The 23,310-nt window shown below is 37.5% G+C and overlaps 1 protein-coding gene across 1 annotated transcript; it reads right to left on the reverse strand.

The window, feature by feature from the left end:
- Window positions 1-794: 794 nt before the first annotated feature.
- LOC140148497 (uncharacterized) lies at window positions 795-22,970 on the reverse strand. The gene is made up of 16 exons (XM_072170479.1): window positions 22,667-22,970; window positions 21,318-21,508; window positions 18,820-19,055; window positions 18,157-18,253; window positions 17,598-17,747; window positions 13,856-14,144; window positions 12,913-13,165; window positions 10,762-10,948; window positions 7,864-8,086; window positions 7,432-7,569; window positions 7,009-7,193; window positions 6,174-6,357; window positions 5,356-5,506; window positions 4,870-4,922; window positions 3,768-4,007; window positions 795-3,065 (listed from the first exon to the last, which is right to left on the reverse strand). The coding sequence occupies exons 1-16, from the start codon at window positions 22,953-22,955 to the stop codon at window positions 2,974-2,976; spliced, it is 2,958 nt and encodes a 985-aa protein (XP_072026580.1). The 5' UTR covers window positions 22,956-22,970; the 3' UTR covers window positions 795-2,973.
- Between the last annotated feature and the right edge of the window lie 340 nt (window positions 22,971-23,310).

A 23,310-nucleotide genomic window follows, 5' to 3' on the forward strand; every position in this document is an offset into this window, starting at 1 on the left:
CGGAGTAAAGCAACTCAATTATGCTTGTAAGCCTTTAATACATGATTTCAGTCAAATTTTCATTTGGTTATTCTTTGCCAAATATTATTATAAAAAAGTCATAATTATGACTTTAATTCAAACGTGCTCTGTTTACCTAAAAATTGCAATTAATTTGGCTGCATCCAATTGGGTGTAATTTGGGACATGTGTAAACATAACAAATAATCCAGAAAATTGGGTTAAAATAAAATTGACCAAACTCATTTGAAAAGATAGTACACTATGGCTTTAAGGGCTGGGTATGAACGTTTGGACAGTATTTATTTTGGGACATCAGCGCACATCAGACATATCGAATTGCATTCTGAATACGAAGAATGTCATTCTGATATCAAATAATTTTGTTTTTTGAAATTCGCAATTTAATACACATTTTATGGCAAATCATTAAAATTGATATTTTTGATATTTAACAGTACTTGAAGTAAACTTTATAAATCTGATGATTTATACTTAAAGTGTATGTAGGTGGGATGAAAAGCCGACGATCAATTGAAAATTTTGACCTTTCAGATTGAAGATATGGATTTTTTTCCCAAAACACAAAAAAAAATAGGTCTTTTTGGAAAAAATCCATATCTTCAATATGAAAGGTCAACATTTTCAATTGACCGTCGGCTTTTCCTCCCTGCTACATACACTTTAAAAATATATCATTAGATTTATATAATTTACTTCGAGGACTGTTATATATCAAAAATTTGAAAAATATCAAATTTTCATAATTTGACATAAAATTTGTATTATATTGTGATTTTCAAAAAATGAAAATTATTTGATATCAGCAAGACATGCTTCGTATTCAGAATGCAATTCGATAGGTCTGAGGTGCTCTCATGTCCTACAAAAAATACTGTCGAAACGCAATAAACGCTCATTTTAGATCCCTTAACTTGACTAATTACAACATTTGTCATTCAATCTATAGATATATTAACATCAACAAAATGCATCATCTTTGCTATTTTCACAATAAAAGTAAACAAGATATTCTCATAGCAATATACAAGTTGTATCAAAATGATTGTTCTTAAAACTTCAAGAAAATTTGAAAAACATAAAATCAATTTTATGTGGATTGTAAGTTATTCCGATTGAAATAGAATATAAGTACTACTTTTTCTGTTGATTTGGTTTTAATAATCCTTTGTATTTCAGAAATGTTATCCTTTGAATGAAGGAAGGCGATACAGTGAATTTCAATCCAAATAAATTTGTCAACTGTTTGCAAGATTTATTACACAAGTGCTTCCACTGCCAAACAAAACATTAATTTCTGTACTTTGCGGTCATTATTTTGTCTTGTTCAAACAATGTAAAATATATATAATGATAGGTTTGTAAATTTTTAAACAAATACTTATTGATATTTGATAAACAAATTAAACTCCTTTTTAGTTTTATATGTAATTTCTTGTCATGTCACCAATCATTTCTTTGCAGTCATTATTTTGTCTTGTTCAAACAATATAAAACATATATAATGATAGGTTTGTAAATTTAAAACAAATACTTATTGATATTTGATCATTTGATGAAAACAAAACTGCTTTTATGTGTAATTTCTTGTCAAATTACCAAACATTTCTTGCCAAATCACATCATTGTTAGTGGTGTTAATTTTATGCCACTCTTCCTCAAAAAGCACTCTACATCTTTATAGAATGTACTATTCTCATAAGCTATAATTTAATAAACCAGGCATTCTTAAGAATATTTTTAATATTTAAACAAAATTGCCAACAAATTTCGGCAACATCTTTATTTTAATCACAACTCTTGAAAATAGTCTGAAAACAATTTTTTTGATACAGCGTGTTAAAATATTAGAATCTACCATTCTCATTTAACAAGATCTGTAACATGCTTTGAAAACTGTACATTGGTATCAGTACTTGTGGCACATAGAGAAAATATGCCATTTTTGGCCCCCCAAACATGTGTGGGGCTTATATTATCATCCAAATGTCCGTTTGGCTGGCTGCCTGGTTGTCCAGGCGGAAGCAATTTGTTCATTAATCCACTCTGCAGCTTAAACGCAATAACCAATGAACTTCAAACTTGGTACGGTGATAGTATATGGTGGCCTAATGTGCTGTATAGTTTTGTGTCATGTTATTTACATATATGAATATTAATGAGCTTATTTGCATATTTTGCCTACATTTTCATGAATCCACTCTGCAGTAAACGCAATAACCGATCAACTTCATTATTATGTTTTCAGGGTTATTAGGAGTTAAGAAAACCTAATAATGATAATATTGGATGGCTTATTTCGCATGATACCATAACATATCGGATTCGTCATACAAATATCGAACTCGACGTTGGCTCTTCCGATATTTTTATGACTCATCCGATATGTTATGGTATCATGCTCATCCATGGTATGGTGATAGTATATGGCGGCCTGATTTGCGGTGTAGTTTTGTGTCATGTTATTTGCATATTTGTATTTACAAACCTTTATTTACACACCTTTGTGTGGGGGCCACCTTAATTACGAACCGTGTAATTCTAGTTACATAATGTGGCCATTAGCAAATATTGATGTTATAACAGGGCTGCAGAAAACTGGGTAATTCATTTTTGGTCAAGTTTGTCCCGAGCTTTATGTCGATATTAGGGCAAATTCCCCTGTCCCCCTACAGTACAGTGTTTTCACAGCATATAGTATTGGCATATAAATAATATATCGACTGAATGTTTCATGTCCATTACGTCAACCAAAAAAATTATAACCAAAATGAAATAATCAGAAATATTAAATGAAATACACTATTTAATACCAGTCATCTATGGTTACTTGACATGGTTGCTATATACTCGTATCATAACAGTTTTGCGCTGGTTTTATTATTTCTTTGCATTTTTACAATAATTTGGCAAGACAGAAATCATGTTGAATTAGGAAGCTAACAAGATGTGTTAACATGTGCCACTCAGTTCACATGCAGGTGTACAACAGCTATTCCAATCAAGAATTTGCACCCCTGACTTCAAAATTCCATCAAATGTGGCTGAAAAATAAAGGGGAAATGTCAACTTGTCAAAAAAACATCTAAGAAAAAAGTTACACATTATTAATGTCAACAGGTGACCACTGGCCATATCTTTTTTCATGTTAGACTGGGCTATTCCAGAAAATATGTGCACACCTCCTATAGAGGAGCAGCTTAGGGATTCAATCATATGTTTCACTGTTGTTCATCACCAATTAACAATGATGCACCTGCGTCATCATTTCTTTGAAATGCAATTATATGAATGAAAAATCAAGGAATTGTCAAAATTAATCTCCCAAATTGAGGATTTTCAATTTTTAACTTCTGCTGGATTGTTTTTGCCTTTGGTGCATTTGAAATTTTTGGATTTCAAACAATCATGACTGGACAAAGAAGTCCAGAAATCTGAAATCTTCTATGGGGTGTGCAACTCTTTTTCAGGAATAACCCATTGTTATCAAACAAAATATCATTGGATGCAATGAAAGTTATAAAAATAGTTTTCAGATCATTTTTTTTTTCATATATACAAACTGTTTTTGTGATGCTAAATTGTTTGGTCAAAGTACTTGATATAAATTTGAATCCAAGTTCATTTTGATTGAGGGCAAAATATGCCAAGAGGTTTTTTTAGCTTGTGAAGTCAGGTTATAAAGCTTGGCCACAAGAATATCAGTGGAGAAAAACCCCAATTTTTTCAAAATAAATTAAACCTACCTTGGTAACTGCCCAGAGTCTTGTCAACAAACCCTGCTGCAGGATCAAAAGGGACCGATAAATAAGATACAAAGTTAGGATCGTCTACAGCGGTTTGGTAGGTTGCTATAGTTATCATACTCCAGGAGTCGCCATAATCCATCCCCATAGCATAACCGGACGAATCCTCAAAGACGGCAAAGATGGAGTTGTTAAGGGTCGGCAGGTAGCCTATTATATTGTGGATTCTTTCTGGCATGGCTAGGAGGGGGAAAAAAGATGCCAAAGTTACTCAATATTCTGACAGAAACCACTAAACTAAGTTTTCCAAAATATGTGATCCTTGCGAAAGCATAAAAAATAAATAAATTTGTATGAAGAGCTTCAAAGTGAAGGACAACATGTCAGCTTGTGATTTTTTTATTTTTGTTTTTTCAAATGAAAAATTATATTTTTATACAAAAAAGGAAAAAACAGTAGTGCTGAAATGATATGGAAGCTCCATTCAGTTACAGGGTGTCTCAAAAGTCTCTTTAACATTTTGAACCATTTTATCTCGCACAAGTATTATCGTAAGGAAAATCCAAATACATGTTTGTTTGAACAATTATTCTACCAAACCACCCAATATATTCATAAATTGAGTTCATTTGCAGACAAATACCCTTTTTTAAATTAGGCATTCAACTTTAAAATCTGATTTTTTTTAATAGATTTTCTGATTGGCCACTCGTTGATAGTGCCTTTAATTGTGAGTATAGTAATTTGGTTTTTCAGATAAATTGTTTTTATGAAGTGTTTAATTATGAGTATAGTAATGTAATGTTTCAGATAAATTGTTTTTTTATGAAATGTTTAATGTGAGTATAGTAATTAAATTTTTCAGATAAATTGTTTTTTATGAAGTGTTTTTGGTTTAATCTTTTGTCATGGAGAGTGGCATTTAGATAACAATGCATGCATGTATGGGAATCTAAAAGTAATACTTTTGTTGACCTTACAACTTTTCCTACTAATACTACAGAAATGAAAAGCATGTAACATAAGAAATGAGGAAAAAACAAAATAAGCAACAGTTTGTTTTAAAAAAAAAACCACAGATATGGTTAAGTTTCATTCTTACCATCCCACGTACTGCCATCCTGAGTTACATAACACTGCATTTTAGGTCTCTTCCTAGAAGTAATAATAATTAAAAAACAACTTGCAATTCAAGTGGTGTTTGAGCATACTAACAAGAAACAAGTTTTTGGCAAACAGTGTTTTGTAGAAAAAAAGTAGTGTTCGTTTTCTGTAACCAGGACTGTAAAACTCTGGTTACAAACAATACCTGTTGTCGTCATCGTTGTCGTCATCATTCATTATCCTCTTCATTATCAGTATCATCATCTTCATGATCAGTATCATCATCTCATCAATATCAACAAGAATTTAAAATCTTCATCCTAACCTTTCCCATTAAACATTATCCTTCATCACCCACATCATCATTATTATCAAAAACAGTAGCAGTATCCACTATTACGAATTTATCAACAATGTTCACTTTCCACCTCTTATATACTTTTACAAATTCTTCAAAATAACTTTTATTTTCCTTCATTCTTACCCATAGTTGACTGCAAAATACCCATCATACAACTGTCTCTTCAATCCACTCTGTGAATAAGTCTTTGAATCGCAAACATACAGTGTGTCCTCAGCAACAGTAAAACCGCGATCATAGAAATGTAAAGCTGTATCTGCTGCTGGACATGGGTCTGTAAAAATAAGCAATGATATAAAAAAAAAACTGATTTAATACCAGAACAATAAGATGTTACATGTAGGAGCACTTGACTATTTAATAGTATGTAAAACAGGGGTGTGAAATCTCCTCTTTTAAGCTGAATTCCTCTTTTTTGGAAATTTCTTTGAGACAAAATTTTAGCTTTTTCTTTCAGTTTCAGCCCATTTTGATCATATTACAGTGCTTTTCTCTTTTTTGAACAAAGTTCCTCTTTTAAGAAATAAAGGGTGCAGCATTATCCTTTACACGCAAATAATGTGTCCGAGGCAGTAAAAACGTAAATAATGGGTGAGGCGCAGCATAAAGTTCGCTGTTCCCTGGCCACTTTATTGCTAATTAATGGTCTTTCACGTGACGCTGCTTTCAACAAATCACAGTCGCGATTTTGAATAATGGGTCGTGGGGTAATAGAATTTTCAATAGAGGTCCCTCACAACCCTGATAAAACTAAAAGTAATTTCTCCTTGGATACAATATCTTCAATAAATTTCTTTCAATAAATAAAATGGAAGTCTTATTTTTCAAGACATTTTTGTATTTTAAAAGAGATCTGTAAAATGTTGAAGAAGTAATACAAAGCTATAGCATATTTTGTAGCATGCATTTCAACAGCAACTACGAAAGTAAAGTAGTCTTACCAGGATCCGGGGTTCCCGTACTACAACCATATAATTCCACACGTAGCATATTATATAGCTGGGCGCTGTAATCATAGTTAGTGGGTTCTATGATTACATATCGAGTTTCCACTGGAGGATCAAGATCATGTTGCACTATTGTGTCAGGTGCGGGCCCTGCGGGGTTCAATTTCCGGTGGTTGAACTGTCGGGTCACAAGAAAAAGTTTGAAAGTAGTTAATTGTCTTGAATATGACAAATTAATACTTGTAGCAACAACACCTGTCCTTGTGATTTTGGTTATACTGTCAAAACTTTTCTTGAAGTATTAGAAGACTGATTTAAGTTGGTTTTAAACATGGTTGAATTGTTACATTATGCGGCATGGTTGTCGGTGAATATGAAATCGTGTGATTATTTTACTGGGTCAGTGGCTTAGCGTCTTATAGGGCACAGGGCTACGTGCCCTCCAATCGATTTGAAAATTCCATAGGAAAATTGTTGAAAAGCGGCTTGTGTGCCCACCCCACCCTCAATCGGATGTCTCACGCTACGCCGCCACTGATTTATCTATCGGTAGACCGATCATAACAAAATGTTCACCTTGGGGAGAAAATATTACACTTTGGTATACCCAGTTGCTAATGAATTAGATTTCATTCGGAGATTTAGGGGAATAGTATAATTGTTTTGTTTTAACTAGGTTATGTATGTATAGGCCAATTTATGATATATATAGATTAAATATGAGTATTACAGTTAGGGTTGCATATTTGGGCATTAAGAGATTGCGGGAATGCCTGCATGGATGTTCTTAAAAGCCGGGCTTAAAAGTTCAAAAGTAATGATAAGTTACCTCATCGGCAGGTGTAGCTTCTTGATATAAGGCATCATTGGTACTATAGAGCAGATTAAATGATCCTATGTCACCAGTATCCCCTCCTCGGGTCGCAATGGACGTCAGTGTCACCACTTGACCCAAGTCAACTTTCAGCCATCTGTTTTTCAAGAAGGGTCCACCTCGGGCTTCGCTTTTCCAAGCTGCGGGACAACCATAAATTATTTGATATCATAATACAATTTGGAGTGTGTGATGTGGTCTTAGGTCCCACAAAAACACTGTGCAAACGTGGATAATAGCCCTTAAAGCATATAGCATGTCGCACGATTCTTTAATACTGAATACGTTTTACATGAAAAAAACACAAAAACAAGATTTTTAAAATGTTGTCAAAACGTTATTGCAACATTATGAAAGAATGCCATAGCCGAGTCATACCTGAAGCATCGTTGAGTCTTGCATCGAATGGCATTGCTGTTGCATCTGGATGAAATGATCCAGTTATTTGACAGTCTTGTATATCGCCACTCGACATTCCTAGTGCCACAGGAGTGTCACATGTAGGTGCTCCCGAATCTAAATGGAATTAATGAAAATGCACAGATCTATCACAGCATCCTGGAATTTGCTTTAGTTGAATCCTGAAATGTCTACATATCTTTCCATCCGCTTTTTATTTTAAACTATGACATTTGAAAAAATGAATTTCTATTTATTTGTTATTTATAATTGATTGATTTATTTATTTACTTCATTTGTTTACTTATTTATTTATTTATTTATTTATACCTTGGAATTCTAGTGAAACTCTTCAATCATTTATGCAAATCTTAGAACATTGCAAGAATAAGAAAACTAACTATCCCCTACCATCTTGTGCAGGTGTGACAGTGAACGAATACGTCACATATTGCACGTCTTCACTCAAATACTCTCCGTCAGCTGTTGCGCTTCCTGTACGATATGTCATCTGATAGACAACTTGCAGAGGCGTGGTTCCTTGCCAGTTTGTTTTGTCATAGAACTTATAGTCATTATTGATGTCTGCTTCCACAGTGAATTGGACCGAGTCAGAGAAGAACAGTCTGTCAAACTTTGGAGAAATGTTTTGATAACGAACTTAAGATATATTGTTTTTGAAATTTCAGGTTTGGTAATAACGAAAGTAACAGATCCAGTGAAGAAACCTACTATTTTCTTGCTGACAGTTTCGTCAGTGAACCACTGGGCACTGACTTTATCGAAGCTTGTTGATGTTGTGATCCAACAGCTGATGACTGGCGGGAAGTTATGTCACTTCCGGTAGTGATGTTAGTCTACAAAAGTGGATCATAAACATGAGACTCATTGAGTGCAAACCCCGCCTCTGGAAACGCTACGTGGACGATATTTTCGAAATTGTAAATAAAGACACTGCCGAAACCTTGACAGAACACCTGAATCAAGTGGATACTACCTCTAGTATAAAATTTACTTATGAGGAAAAAAAAGATCACCAAATTCCATTCTTAGATACGTTAATTGTCCGCAGGCCTAAACCTGACAATTCCATCAAACTCATGGTTTATGGGAAGAAAACCCACAGTATTTGTCCTTCATATCCCATGATCCACTTCATCAAAAAATGGGTGACGTCAGGACTTTACTCAACAGAAAAGACAAAATTGTTACAGAAGAGCAGGATATGATCAAAGAGGAAGAGCACATTAGACAGGTGTGGACATCCCAAATGAAATATTGACAAAGTTAAGAAACAAATGGAAGATAAGCACCAAGGAAGAGAAGAAATTTAATATATTAAATTAAAGTTTTAACTTCAACACTACACTATTTTTCGCTCACCTGGAACGTTTTCACTAGTCCGACTAGCGTCTTCAGCAGATGGTGATGCTGTGTTGATATCTTGTCTACTGTTGGGATATCTCTCACTGATGACGTAATATGATTGACAGAGCCCCCCCCCCCCCCTGGGCATCAGCAAGTTATCCCAAATAGGATCTATTTCTAGTCCTTGGTCACGATTTAGGCTCGGTTTTTGAGTCCTTATTTGGATGGCTTCAAGAATTCTCCGGGAAAACTCTTTTTGCTCCCGTTCGAGCACCTTAACGTTTTCCCAATCAATCTGGTGACCTTTAGATCTCACTACATGTTCTCTGACCGCTGATTTAGAGCTGCCGGCAGTAGACTTGTGTTCACTAAGCCTTTTCTCAAGTTTCCTGGCAGACTCGCCGATATAACTCGCGTCACAATCAGCACAGTCAATTTGATACACAATCCCAGATTGTAGGGTTCTGTCTTGTCTTTAGGGGCTACGAGTGCACTCCTCGGTGTATTTTGAGGTTTGAAACATCCTATGACGTCATTCTGTCAATCATATGACGTCATCAGTGAGAGATATCCCGATTGTAGACAAGATATCAACACAGCATCACCATCTGCTGAAGACGCTAGTCGGACTAGTGAAAACGCTCCAGGTGAGCGAAAAATAGTGTAGTGTTGAAGTTAAAGCTTTAATTCATTTTATCTACCACTACGTATGAATATCCACTCGTATATTAAAATATATTGTTTTTGAAACAGGTTCATCACGAAATTAACAAGTTAAGAAACAAATGGAAGATAAGCACCAAGGAAAAACAAAGAAAAATAAGATCGCAACTTCTGAGCATAAAAGCAAAGGCCTGGTGGTTTTCCCATATGTAGCCGGAGTGTCTGAAAGAATCAGCAGAACCCTAAAGAAACATGACATCACAACCGATATGAGACCACACACTACAATCAGAAAAATGGTGGTCCACCCTAAAGATAAGCAAGAACCGGTCAAAACTCCTAATTGTGTTTACGAAATTCCGTGTGGCAGCTGCGACAAAACTTACGTAGGTGAAACAAAAAGAACTTTCGGCACGCGGTTAGACGAGCACCGTAGGGAGGCAGAAAAAGCGGGTTAACAAAAATACACCCGGTCAAAACGAAAAGAATCCGAGAGCCAATTTAAGAACTCAGCTATTAGTGACCATGTATAGCAAATCGTAGAGAGAGAGTGACAAAAAAGCATGATGGATCAAAGAGTCAATTCAGATCAAATTCGAAGGATTAAAATTTCAATCTAAAAGATTAACGTTTTAATCTATTTGAGATTGTCCTGAAGGACAAATCTATAAGAATTAAAAAGTAATCTTTTGTTGGATTACTTTTTTTAAATCTTTAAAAAGATTACAACAATTATAATCAAATTGGATTAATAAAATAATTATATTGGATTAATAAAATAATATTTTTTTGATTAATTTTAAATCTATTCTACATGTACACTCCTTGCTTCGGTATTGACAATACAATGGCTATTACTCAATCTGCTTTAGCATTGTTTTGAAGGATTTCCAGTTACATGAAGTGTTGAAGATTTGCTTTTGGAGACTGCGAGTAAGACTAACATCACTACTTCCTGCCAGTCATCAGCTGTTGGATCACAACATCAACAAGCTTCGATAAAGTCAGTGGTCCTATAAATGACAGGACAACTATGAATAGAGAAAATAACCAAAAATAGACGGTGTCACAGTTTATTTTATAGGCCTATTATAGCATTGCTCTAATAGTTTGTACGTGTTGATTGAAAAAAAAACCCTTTTTGACAACAAGACTTTAATGTGTGTTTAAAAGAGGGCCGAAGGACCCATGTCGGTAGCCATCAATTCTTTGATCTTTTGAACCATAGACCGTTAAAAAAGAGTCTATGTTTAAACAAAGACAAATAAATGCATTTACCATCAAAATGACGCCACCCGCCGAGACATCGTAGGTAGGCACTGGATATCTAACATTTGTATTTTGATCGATAAATTGTGTGAAGTTGACGTAAACTGGCAAATTTAAACGTATTTGGAGATTGGTTGGTTCTGCCGTCGAAATCAAAGGATCATGGCTAATGGTGACTACGTAAGATACTGAATCTCTGTTGAAATGAAATAAACGGTGAAAAATCACCTCACATTATTTGATTTTAATATTATTACTAATCTTGATCGGAATTTATCCATACTGTACGAATCTCGAATTTAATCAATTGTAGTACACCAGGCACAAAGAAACTCGTCAGTTATATTCATCCTTGTTGTTCAATAACCTGATAATGTTGATTATTCTGAAATATACATTTTGTTAATTGACTTTTCTGTCTCATTTGACACCCTGTTCGTGAACATTGAGCAAATTGACCAAGATATGCGCCTCAAACTCTCAAACCCCAAAATAAAAAGTTGCAATTTTAACGATTCAATTGTGCCTGTTATACTGTGTGTTTTATTGATTGGCTCGTGGTGCTTGTGTGCAATACAACGATACGTTCCCATTGAAAACCGTTGAAAATGTAACTTTTCTTTTTGGGGTTTGAGGCTTTGGAGGCGCATATCTTGGTCAATTCTTGTTCGTTTTTCACGAACAGGGTGTCAAATGAGAAAGCAAAGTCCAATTAACAAAATTTATATTTCAGAATAATCCAAAATTATCAAGTTATTGAACAGCAAGGATGAATATAACTGACGAGTTTCTTTTTGTGCCTGGCGTAGATCCTACTAGTACTAATCCTTCAGACTATCCATGTAGGTCTGAGAAGGTGTAGAATAGAATCCCTCAAATGTCTCCAAATGGGGGGGGGGGGGGGCACGGTTGAGTGACTCCAATGCAATTAAGTGTTATATTTGATACTTCAGTCAAGTAACTGAAGTGGATAATGACATTGGACTACAATTTATGAGTTAGTGGATTTAAGAAGATTGTAGCTTATTGTTTGAAAAGTAAACCATTTTTGTTGCACGGTGATTTATTTTTCAAACGATATTATTTTTCAACAATGTAATGATTCATTTTTTCCAACGATAGCATCATTCACCAATAGGCCTATGCAGTGGTAGTCTGCGTTTAACGTGTTAATAATAGCATATTATGTCACCAATAAAGTGGTCTGTTTTCGGCATCTGTCATCAATGCGGTGTTTTACTTTGGAACACGATAACAGCATCTTTAAACGATAGCATATATGCGTTGTGACGATAATCCATTTGCATAATTGAATATTGATCATTGTGCCTTAAGCCATGATACCCGTTCATCAAGTGAACGTGGTATTATCCCTGCGTCAATTAAACGCCGTGGAGCGATGTATTGCCAGTGCTTTGATAAATACGTCACTCCTTGGTGACTCCCCAACCGGGACGGACGTAACCAGGCTCATCTCCTGATGTTTAGTTTATATTGGTCAACAAGATGGCGAATATATTGTCATTATGTCTTGCACGTGAATTATATTCAATTATACTTCAATTATACTGCAATGTGACTCTGTTAAGACTTATTAAGATATACATTTATTGTAGTTTGATCCGTTTGTCTGATAATGTAAATTCACCATAAATCTCTTATACGTATTTCTGTTTCATTTGGTTCTTTTCGTGTTAGTCATTCCTTTCGTGTTAGCCATTTCCTCATCCCTTGGCACTCGAAATCCGAACTCCTTGCTCTGCTTTTCCCTTGGACTAATTTAGCTTCATAATATAATGTATACAGTGTTCTGCTTGTCAAATTATTGCATATTTCATCAATACATTAGCTTACTTTTGATACGATAACATTTTTCTCCAAATGATAGCATTTTTGACCAATGCAGATAGCCTCTTTCTCCAATGCAATAAACGGTTTGCTTTCAAAAGGATATCATCTCTCTCCAATTCAAGTATGACGAGGAAATTCGGTAAATGTGAATCGAAATTGTCCCCGATTTTGCAACATTTTAAACTAAATGCTCCAACCACATTCTCTTTTCTGATGAAATTATGTGAAAACCAATACCACCTTTGGGTCTTTTACATTCCATATCTTCAGTATATTATCCTATGCGGACTTGCAACTTGGTTAACTTACCCTGGGGCAAGATTAGCACTAGACTGTGTGTGCATATAGCTCACACTCAAGGCAGGAGCTTCTGTTCCATCTCTCTCAACAGTGAAGTCATGATAACACACAAAGATCATTAAATCCCCTGATGCTGCACCGATCTCCATTCTTTGTAATGAACCTGGGTCATTGGCAACAGCATCCGTCATTTGGAAAGTGATGCTGATAATAATGTCATCATCACCGTCTTGCCATGTCCCAGATTCATTAGTGTAGGTAACTGAATAGAGAAGAAAATAGGAACATTAGGTCATTTACAGAGACTAATCCGGCCCTGGAAAACGAGCATTGCTTTCGCGGTTTCCTTAGTGTTCATAACTCATTACGTACAAGACGTGCAGGATGATATACACAGACATCAAAGGATCGTACCGTATTACGACCGCCGGTGTAGCAGGTCATTGGCGCTGGTAGTAAATTCCAATTTTCTTTGCTTTACCTCACTTGTTCGGCTCACAATTAAAAGAGGATATATCTGATAGTAAAAGCTAACATTTTATTGAAAAGAAATACTAATCTATTTTATGGAACTGTTATAATATGGCTTTAGACACACGTCACTGTAAAGACTTAAAGACCAGTGATAAATTTTATAACATTTTTATTTGTAATCACTTCAACAATCTCAGGAAAAAGCATATTAAATCATACTATACCAAAAATGGAACTTTATATTTTATCGATGTGATTTGTATCTTGCATATAGCCAGTATTTTATGTGTTTTGTATCCTTATACATTCCTTTGGGATTCTTACAGGATCGAATAAAACTTGAAGCTTAGTAATTGACCAATCAAATGACAAGAATCTTTGTATGAGATATATAAAGCAACATATTATAGTTTATATTTCTTAGATAATGATATTAGATATAGAACAATACATTCAGGGATATTTTAGCTTGACTTACACGTGTTTTGTACATTTCCGTCCAGGACACCTTTGTTATTCTGTATCGTGCTGTCTGAAGAATTCAGGGTAAGCACCGTCCCAACGATAAAATCACCACCAACGTTACGACCAACTAACGTGACGCTAGCTGCTTGAAGGTTGAGAGTAGCCGTTGTGTTCATCATAGTTTCTATTTCAAGGTGTATCGGTAATTCATTGTCCAGCACATTGATAGTAAGAGTGCATGTGTCAACTTCTGCAGGTTTCATCAAGAGTGCAGTATCGGGACAGTCAAGACTGAATAAAGTCTAAACAAAAGTAAAAATGGTTTAGTAAAGTCTCTTCCTTGCAGTTAAAATAGAATACTATAATATTTATTATGTATTATAATACTTATTATATAGAATACTAGAATGCTTATCATGTATTCTTCAAAAGACCTTATTTTGTAAAATGTGTGTCCATCAAAATTATGTACCTTTGAAGTATTGGCTTAATCCAAAATGATTGCCTTTTTGGACATGCCTACTCCAGCGTCATTAAGAACAACAAATCAGCCTAGTGGTAAAGTGAATTTGTTTCTGAAGCTATTAAGGATCTTTTGTGCAAAAATATTATAGAAGAGTGTTCCTTGTAAATGTGCCATGTGTGATTAACCCTCTTTCCGTGTCAGCTCAAAGCTCCGGGAAACTTAGGCTAATTCTAGATAATTATGTCAACCAATATTCGTGGAAGCAGAAGATAAAATTTGATGATTGGAATATTGAAATTGAATTTTTTCGAATTACGAAGTACTTTTCATTTAAAGTGCTGCCATTTGGTCTTTTGACAGCCCCACATGTGTTTACCAAGTGCCTCAGACTACTTGTCCTGGCTTAATATTATAGCATCATAAATATTCTTTCTTTACAATTATATTTTCTGTTGTTAACAGTAGCCCTATTTGCATAATTTATGTAAAGCCGTTTGCCGGGTAAGTTGAGTGGGTAGAGGGAGATGGGCATTGACTGCTTTCTTCCAACGAGTGCGGACGTACTGTTGGCGCTTGTGGCTGACGCGATATGTTGAGGTGGAGCACGGACAGTATCAGTAGTAGGAGGTGAAGGAGTTTTTCAGCAGAGACAAGAACAGGTACAAGGTGATCGAAATATTGTCCAGGCTCAAGAAGAGCAAGTTGAAGTTCAGTTAAATGCTTCTAACTTATCAGCAATTATAAATCAAGCTGTTTCATGGGCAGTCCCCTAGGCTATCGGAGGTGTCAGGGCCTATCATGCCTATGTGGATGTGCAGATAGCACACCAATAAACTGTCACAGATTCGGCTTCACAAGATTGATGAGACTTAAGGCTGCCAAGAAAGAGGGATAGGCCTACAGATTTAAAGGTAACAAAGAGCAGATTGAATTCAATGATTCTATTATGAGAATGGGGATAAGGCTCTCTGGGTCTTATTGCACAAGGTGTTAGCTATCGAAGAGTACCATGCGCCCCCCCCCCCCCCCCCCAATAAAAGCAGGGGCGGGTAAAAGCAGGGCCGGGAAAAGAAGAGGCGGCGGAAGAAGAATGGGCGGCAAAAGATTTATTAACGAAAAAAAAGGCGGAAAATGTATGAAAATTTTGAAGAAAAATGGGACTATAAATTTTGTGATTTTAGGTCGCTAGCGCCTATACACCTTCTCCAGCGTCATTTAAGAACAACAAATCAGCGTTGAAACAAAGTGAATTTGTTTCTGAATCTATTAAGGATCTTTTGTGTAAAAAATCTTATAGAAGAGTGTTCCTTGTAAATGTGCCATGTGTGATTGACCCTCTTTCCGTGTCAGCTCAAAGATCCGGATAACTAAATTTCTAGATTTAAGATATGTCAACCAATATGAAGTAGGAGATAAAATTTGATGATTGGAATATTGCAATTTGACTTTTTTTCGAATTACGAAGTACTTTTCATTTAAAGTGCTGCCATTTGGTCTTTCCACAGCCCCACGTGTGTTTACCAAGTGCCTCGGATCACTTGTGAGGCACTGGAGGAAGCAAGGATTTTTTTGTCATTATCTTGATGATGGTTGGTGTAGGTCAGATTCAGAAAATTCTTGTACTATGATTTCAAAGAAGGTGAAGGAAAATCTTCTGTCAGCTGGATCTGTTCCAAACACTAAAAAATATGCGTGGACGCCTACTACTAACTTAGATTGGTTAGGGTTGTCATGGGTTTCAGAGGTGAGCTTGATTAAGGTAGTGAATCGCAGGTTGGTTGATATTTTGGACTGTATTGACAAGTTGTTGTCCAAACTATCATGGGTATCGACTAGACAGTTGACAACTTTTGCAAGGAAAGTAATATCCCTTTGTCCATTGGTGGGCAGTTCCGTCAACCAAATGGTAAAAATTTGAAACTCGTTTTTATCTCATATCTCAGTCATTTGACATTGCAGATAGTGTAAACTATTCTTTTTCTGAATCCTCACGAATTGATGACAATTTGCTGCCAATTTCAAGAAAATCAGAGCAAGTTTATTTTCTATCCTGTGCAAATGTGAAAATTACCCCCAAATTACCCTGTGTTGCGGACGTTCACTCCCAAAACTGCTATCTTTAACCACCTTGTATAAAGTCTTCTTTTGGTTTCAGACAAATAAGGTTTACATATTTTGAAAGTTGATAACTGACTTTCTCGGCATGAGATGTATTGATTTTGCATCCCTGTTCAGTAATAAGAAACGATGTTATTTCATCTATACGTACGTACAAATTGAAATTTTTCAATTTGTACGTCCGCAACGAAAAAATGTAAGTCTTCAAAAGCCTCAATAATTTGATGGGCATTGACTGCTTTCTTCCAACGAGTGCGGACTGCTTACTTTATTTTGAGTTTGGTTTTCACAGGCAGTGAACAAAATTAAATTTGCTGAGATCTTTTCTTGCTTTTCTGCTTTGATATTGGCTCCACAGGCAATCGTTGAGACATCAAGATACGGTCCGGATGATATACCATACATTTAGCACTATATCGCTTTCAGGTATTCATACCATAAATGCTTCTTCAAGGTACGTAGCTATTTTTTGTCTCTTGTCTAGCGCCTCCATGCTAATAATAGTAAGCCTGTCTGAAGTCCGCAGCCGTCCAAGAATTAGAGCGGTGTTCCTCAAGTGTCTGGTTTAGTCATATTGATAACATTATGTTTCTATTGCAGGAGGGTCAGGGGCGGATCCAGGAATTTTCAATAGAGGGGGCGCCGAGCCACCGCCACCGCCGCCGCGGCTCGGCGCCCACACAAAGTCAGGCGCCACTCTGCAAAAATACACAGAGTCAGGCGCCGATCTGCACAAAATAGAGGGGGCGCGCGCCGCGTGCGCCCCCCTACCATACATTTAGCACTATATCGCTTTCAGGTATTCATACCATAAATGCTTCTTCAAGGTACGTAGCTATTTTTTGTCTCTTGTCTAGCGCCTCCATGCTAATAATAGTAAGCCTGTCTGAAGTCCGCAGCCGTCCAAGAATTAGAGCGGTGTTCCCCAAGTGTCTGGTTTAGTCATATTGATAACATTATGTTTCTATTGCAGGAGGGACTGGTGTAAGAAAGGCTAAGAAGGTATGCGCAATCGGTTGCTAATAATTGTTTTTCAAATGCATTGCTATTATAGTAAAGTTGGCTAGTGTACGTATTATACTAATTCACACAGTCAATTCACAGTGGAAACTAAGCACTAATATGGCAATGTTCCATGTCGCACCAAGAGGTTATTCTGTTACATACGTACCTTCGGTAAATCTGCCTTGTATGTGACATGTTCGACAACATCCTGTGTTGTGTCTCCATTCCCCACCATCATATTAGCAGAAATAGTTCCCCACGAACTTTGTTGTACATCTTCGGAGTCGGCAAACTCAACAGAGACATTCATCACAAACTGTAGATATCATGAAGAAATGTTACGGCTATAATTATGAGGTTAAGAATTACATAAGAAAATGACAGAAAATAGTGACATGTTGGGGTGGGGGTGCGTGTGTGTAGGTGGGTTTTATGTGTGGGGTGTTCGTTAGTCCATTGTACTTACATCTACATGGGATCATACATTTGTGATGCGCATGTATATATGTAGAATGCTTATTTGACCTTGACTGGCAGATCACTTCATATTTTAAGAAATTAACATAATTAACACAACACTTACTCGTTTTGTATTATATTGTGCTCTCACTATACGAGTATGCCTATATACTGTTTTAAAGAATATTTAATTGCAAACGTTCATTTCTGTTCAACCAATTTCAGGATTTATTAATAATTTCTAAGAACTATAATAATAATCTCACTGTCATGTTAGCGGCGTCATCAGCAGTAGCAACGTCACGCATTACATTGCAAACAGATCTAAAGTCAACTTCAGCGAAGTTACCTTCAGTGTTGCCCCTAAAACATCAAGAACAACCACAGCAAAGAGAAGAAGAGCAAAATATTTATATAAAAAAACCATGTCAATATCAGCGGTTTTTAAACCTAATTTTAAGTTAAGAACCACTGTAAGGTGCTTTAGGTGAGAATTCTCCCCCCCCCCCAAAATGTTCACATAAGGTTGGAAATCCTACGATATTGTGTTCATTCACTTTATAGAATAAAATTGTAGAATTTCTTCTCACTCCCATACATGCTTAGCACGAGTCTCGTAAAGCCGATGGCCCCGTGTAAAGGAGGGGTAAAACCCTGTAATATAACGTTAAGTTTCAGAGCTACATGTACTCAAAAAGAAAAGGGGAACCATCCTCAGTTCTAATATCTGCAATGCTGCAATCGATCCTAGGTTCCAGAATCGTGCATATGTAAACTATGCACGTAAAGCCCGTGCGACAATACTCACAATTGATGAACGGATATGATGGTGCAAATAGGCCTAAATCTTCACTTAAACTATCAAAAATATTTTTACAAGGGGATTATTTGAATGTCGATCCATACTGTTACGGCTATTTTAAACTTACCCGGTAGTTACGGTAGGTGGGTCTAAGCCCAACACAGGCAGATAGTCTCCAAAACCAACTAACTCCACAGCTGTGATATCCATCCATGCATATTGTGTGGTGTAATTAACGAAGTATGTGAAACAGGTGGTTTCCGTCAGGGTTATTTTATGTAGCAGGTTGCTTTTCCCTCCTCGAGTGACAACGTCAACAACAGGTTCCGCAAATGTGAAATCATTCACGGTAGGTGGAACAAGCTACATGATATAGAATATGGGGAGGTTATTTAAGGGCTGTGCAATAATTATGAGCCCTGGGGAGGGTAAAATTGGGGGGGCAAGAAATTTTTGGCGAGACGAAAGGGGGGCAAGCAATTTTGGCAAGCCGAGAGGGGGGGGGCAAGCGATTTTTGGCACACATTCACGTGGCACCTTTTTAATAAAATGCTTTAAAAAGGCTAAGGAAAACGGTACGGAAACGCTTAAATATGCAAATTTTCCTGCTCGCTGCGCTCGCAACATACATCTAGACCATTTAAAGTTTGAATTTGGGATCCCAAAAATTTGGCATGTTCAAGGGGGGGCAAAGAATTTTGGCGGGCCGAGAGGGGGGGCAAGCGATTTTGGCGGGCCGAGAGGGGGGGGCAAGCGATTTTTGGCGAGCCGTTCGAAATTTTACTTCGGGGTTGATAATTATTGCACAGCCCCTAAGTTATTCGGGGCATGTACACGTAAAGTTACCACGCAACAGCCGAAAGGTAAGGCACCACGTCTGATTTGGTCCTATAGCATTATCGGTGTCCGATTAGGTGATGATGACTCTTTTTATCATACCATATTATGAAGCCAAACAATTAACACTTGCATAGTGTTATCATTTTTCATTTAAATTTAAAAAAAAAGACACTGTGCGTATCAATTTAGCCTATACGGCGAGCTATGGTAAGCCTACCAATCGGTGCACCGATAGTGCTATAGGACCAGATTAGACGTTGTGCCTAAAGGCTTATATAAAGCGGTACGCAAATATTTGACAACTGTTTCAATGAACGCGTAGATCATTTTTACGGGCTTTTGACTAACACACGCGTCGCGTCACGTCACGTCGCGTCACGTCGCGTCACGTCGCGTCACGTCACGTCACGTTGATATCTTCATGAGCGAACGAACTTGCACCCGCTGGGCCTGTTGAAATCAAAACAAATCTTTGCCGGGGGTCCACTCTTGCAGTAATGTTCATGTCAAATCCGACCCCATTTAATGGGTTCTCTGGGTTCAAAAATCCCACTCAATCAGGCCCAGGAAACTCCACAAATTACCCTCACGGAGGCTCCCAATACCGTCTAAAAAGAACCCCAAGTGCCCCATCTACTGCAAGAGTGGACCCCCCGGCAAAGATTTTTGTTTTGATTTCAACAGGCCCAGCGGGTGCAAGTTCGTTCGCTGTCGATATCAGCATGTGTGTATCATATGCAATAGAGCAGGCCATGGAAAACACGTGTGCAACAACGTGACCAAGTAAAACAAACACAGCTGTATGGAATTTTCCATTGAAAACTCTGAGGTCGTATTCTTGAAGACGGGTCAACCTTAGGCCTGGGAGGCTCTTTGGCCATGTCAATTGGGGTGGGCTGGGTCATGTTTTGCGCGGTTGTGTTGTTCATTTTTTCGTGGCGTCTGTGGGTTTTTCTGCGGGGCCGGGGTGTGTCCTGGGACGGGTGTTAGCCCCTTTGCGAGAATACGGCCCGGGGTATTTTCCACAGTTTAAAAATAGCCACGCGTATCCCATGCATTCATATCGGGTCTTTTCAATGGAAGTTCCTAGTGCATGTTCATGGTATGTGCTAAGCGAAACATTGATTGGGGTGCAAACAAGGGTCATGTTGAGTTCTGGCTTGTTTTGGGTGATTGGATCGGGTTGTCAAAAAGGCAGTAAATACAGGTGGTTGTCAAGCATTCTCAATTGGCAAAAGAAATACAAACTAAGTGGCGAAGGGAAAAAAAGTTTCCGGGAAAGTTTTTATCAAATAAAAATAAAATAGGAAAATATGAGTTGAAAACAGAGAATTGAGGGACCCAACGGTACCCAGTTCGTTGGGCGGGGTGTTATGTGGCCCACCTCGGGTGCATTCACCCAATGCCCCCCAGCTTGATAGAGGTCAAGGTCAAATTGGATCTCAACCGTATGACTTGTTTGTAACTTTTAAGAAGATATCAACGTGACGCGACGTGACGCGACGTGACGTGACGTGACGTGACGTGACGTGACGCGACGCGTGTGTTAGTCAAAAGCCTTTTTACGAAATCTCTTTCCCTAAATATAAAGTAAAACGATCCAATTAAACATGTTTAAGGGGGAAATGCATATATAATGCATACAAAACAAAGTTCAATCTTTAAAGGCACTAACATAAATACATTTTACGATCTAAGGGAAAATAAACAATGCAACAATTTAACTTGAAAGTTGTGCAACACTATTTATAATACATTTACCGGTGTACCCACTCATTCACTCACCGCATATGCCTTTGAATAATCGGCTCTGATGGACCCCTCACCAACCCAAAATCTACTAGAGGCAAAAAATACAGACATGGCAACTGGATGTAGGGAACCGTCATCAACGGTGGCCCGATCTTCAGACATCTGAACAGTGGCTTCCACTACTATAGCGTCAGCTTCCACGGTTGCTGCCGTGTCGGACCACCCTATATTTTGTCAATAAAAAATGGGAGAAAAGTCAGCAATGGCATAACTTGTCTAGGAAGATTTTTGACTATTAAAGCCATTGTACGGTTATCATAAATGTAAACATAGTAAGTCAGGTCAAGCTATGATAATAGAATACCTGCGCTTACATGCTACAGACTGTCTCATCTCAATATGAGAGTAACGCCATGTTGGATTTCGCAGTGGCAGATTCAAATCGCACTCTAACCTAATCACGCGGGAATATACACACGAGATACCCCTCAACTTGCGAGGAGACACATATGCCCTAGACACTACCGTTTCTGATTTATCCTTACGGGAAAGAATATTCTTTGCAAAATATTATCCAGCAACTGGACTCAACAAAGGCGAAGCTAACCACAATACGCTACCGCAACTTCGTATATCGGTAGTTTAAAATATTCGTTTCACCGCGTTTGAACTTTCAGTCTCTTTATTGGGCACAAACAGCGCCAGGGACATGTCAGACAATAATTGCTCCAACAAAGCTGCCTCAGTTTGTGGCAGTTGAGATTGGATTAAGAAGTTTCCTCTTATACTTCATGGCCCAAAGGCTGACAGTAAAATTGTTAAAATTATTTATCAGGAGTGGCCTTCTGTTCCTTGTTCTTTGTCTTAATTTCGGTTTCTCTCTTTTCTTTCCATATAGCAGCAGTCAAGGCGTTCGACTATGGTGCAAGAGGTTGCGGGTTCGATCCCTGGTGGTGGCTAGTCGCTCACGTGGAAAAATTGAGTTACCTTGAAATTCCCCGGGACAAGGAACTTACTGCTAGTTGTAACCCGTACGAAACCTGGTTGCGATGGTCTTTTATGGAATGCCTAGGGTGTGCGCTCTTGAAGCTGCAAAGTCCCCGTGTTGTCGTAAAATGGTTTATGGAATGATGTGGGCCGTAGTGGTCAGCGACAACCTGTAAAGTGTGCTGAGTTTTGTGGATCAAGGTTTAGGGGTTGTGCCTGTGCGTATAGCGCACTATAAATAACTTTTTTTTATATAACATTATAAAGCAGCGTGCTTGGACCTAGCCTTTCAGCCTTGATTGCACATTTTGCTTGAGCCTGTAAATTCCATCAGAACACAAGTGTATCTCAGCACGTTTAAACAAACAAAGAAACAAACGTGCTATGTAACTTACTGCTTGATGTTACTACACCCAAGTCAATTTCTGACGTATCGTAAGCTCCGTCGGCTATGATTATAGTTCCGGGCGCTGATATCCATGCATCGGTATTATCACAAGTGAAGCCAGTTCCTACGGAGGTCACTTTAAATTCCAAGAGTCGCAGAGAAGTCGAGTTGGCACCAACGCTCAGAACAATTGGGTATTGAACTGATGGTTCTGGTGTTATCGTTAGCTTCAATACGGCAAACCCTCCTGGCGGCACATCGTAGCTACCGACCGGATAGCTAGTATCGTAATCCATTACGGCTGGGTTAGGATCCCCTAAATGTTAAAAACGCATTTATCACAATCATCAGTCAGTCCCGTCCTTCAAACTTTATGTCAACTCTGTATACGAAATATCATGTTGGGTTTTTTTTTTGGGGGGAGGGGGGTCTCTTTAAATTCAGCGCCTCCCCACATCAACAAGTACAAAAGTAGCTATCTTGAATCGGGGGGATTATCAGCTATCATGAACTGCTCGCAAAATTAATATATCTAAATACTGGTCTGGTTTTTACTGGTCAAGTTTAGCACCAGTACTGGCCATAGTGCAGTTATTCTGCACAGCAAACATGATTCGACCTTTGCAGTACTTAAACCTGATTAACAGGAAT

This window comes from Amphiura filiformis, chromosome 3 (assembly GCF_039555335.1).
Source record: "Amphiura filiformis chromosome 3, Afil_fr2py, whole genome shotgun sequence".
NCBI lineage: Eukaryota > Metazoa > Echinodermata > Ophiuroidea > Amphilepidida > Amphiuridae > Amphiura > Amphiura filiformis.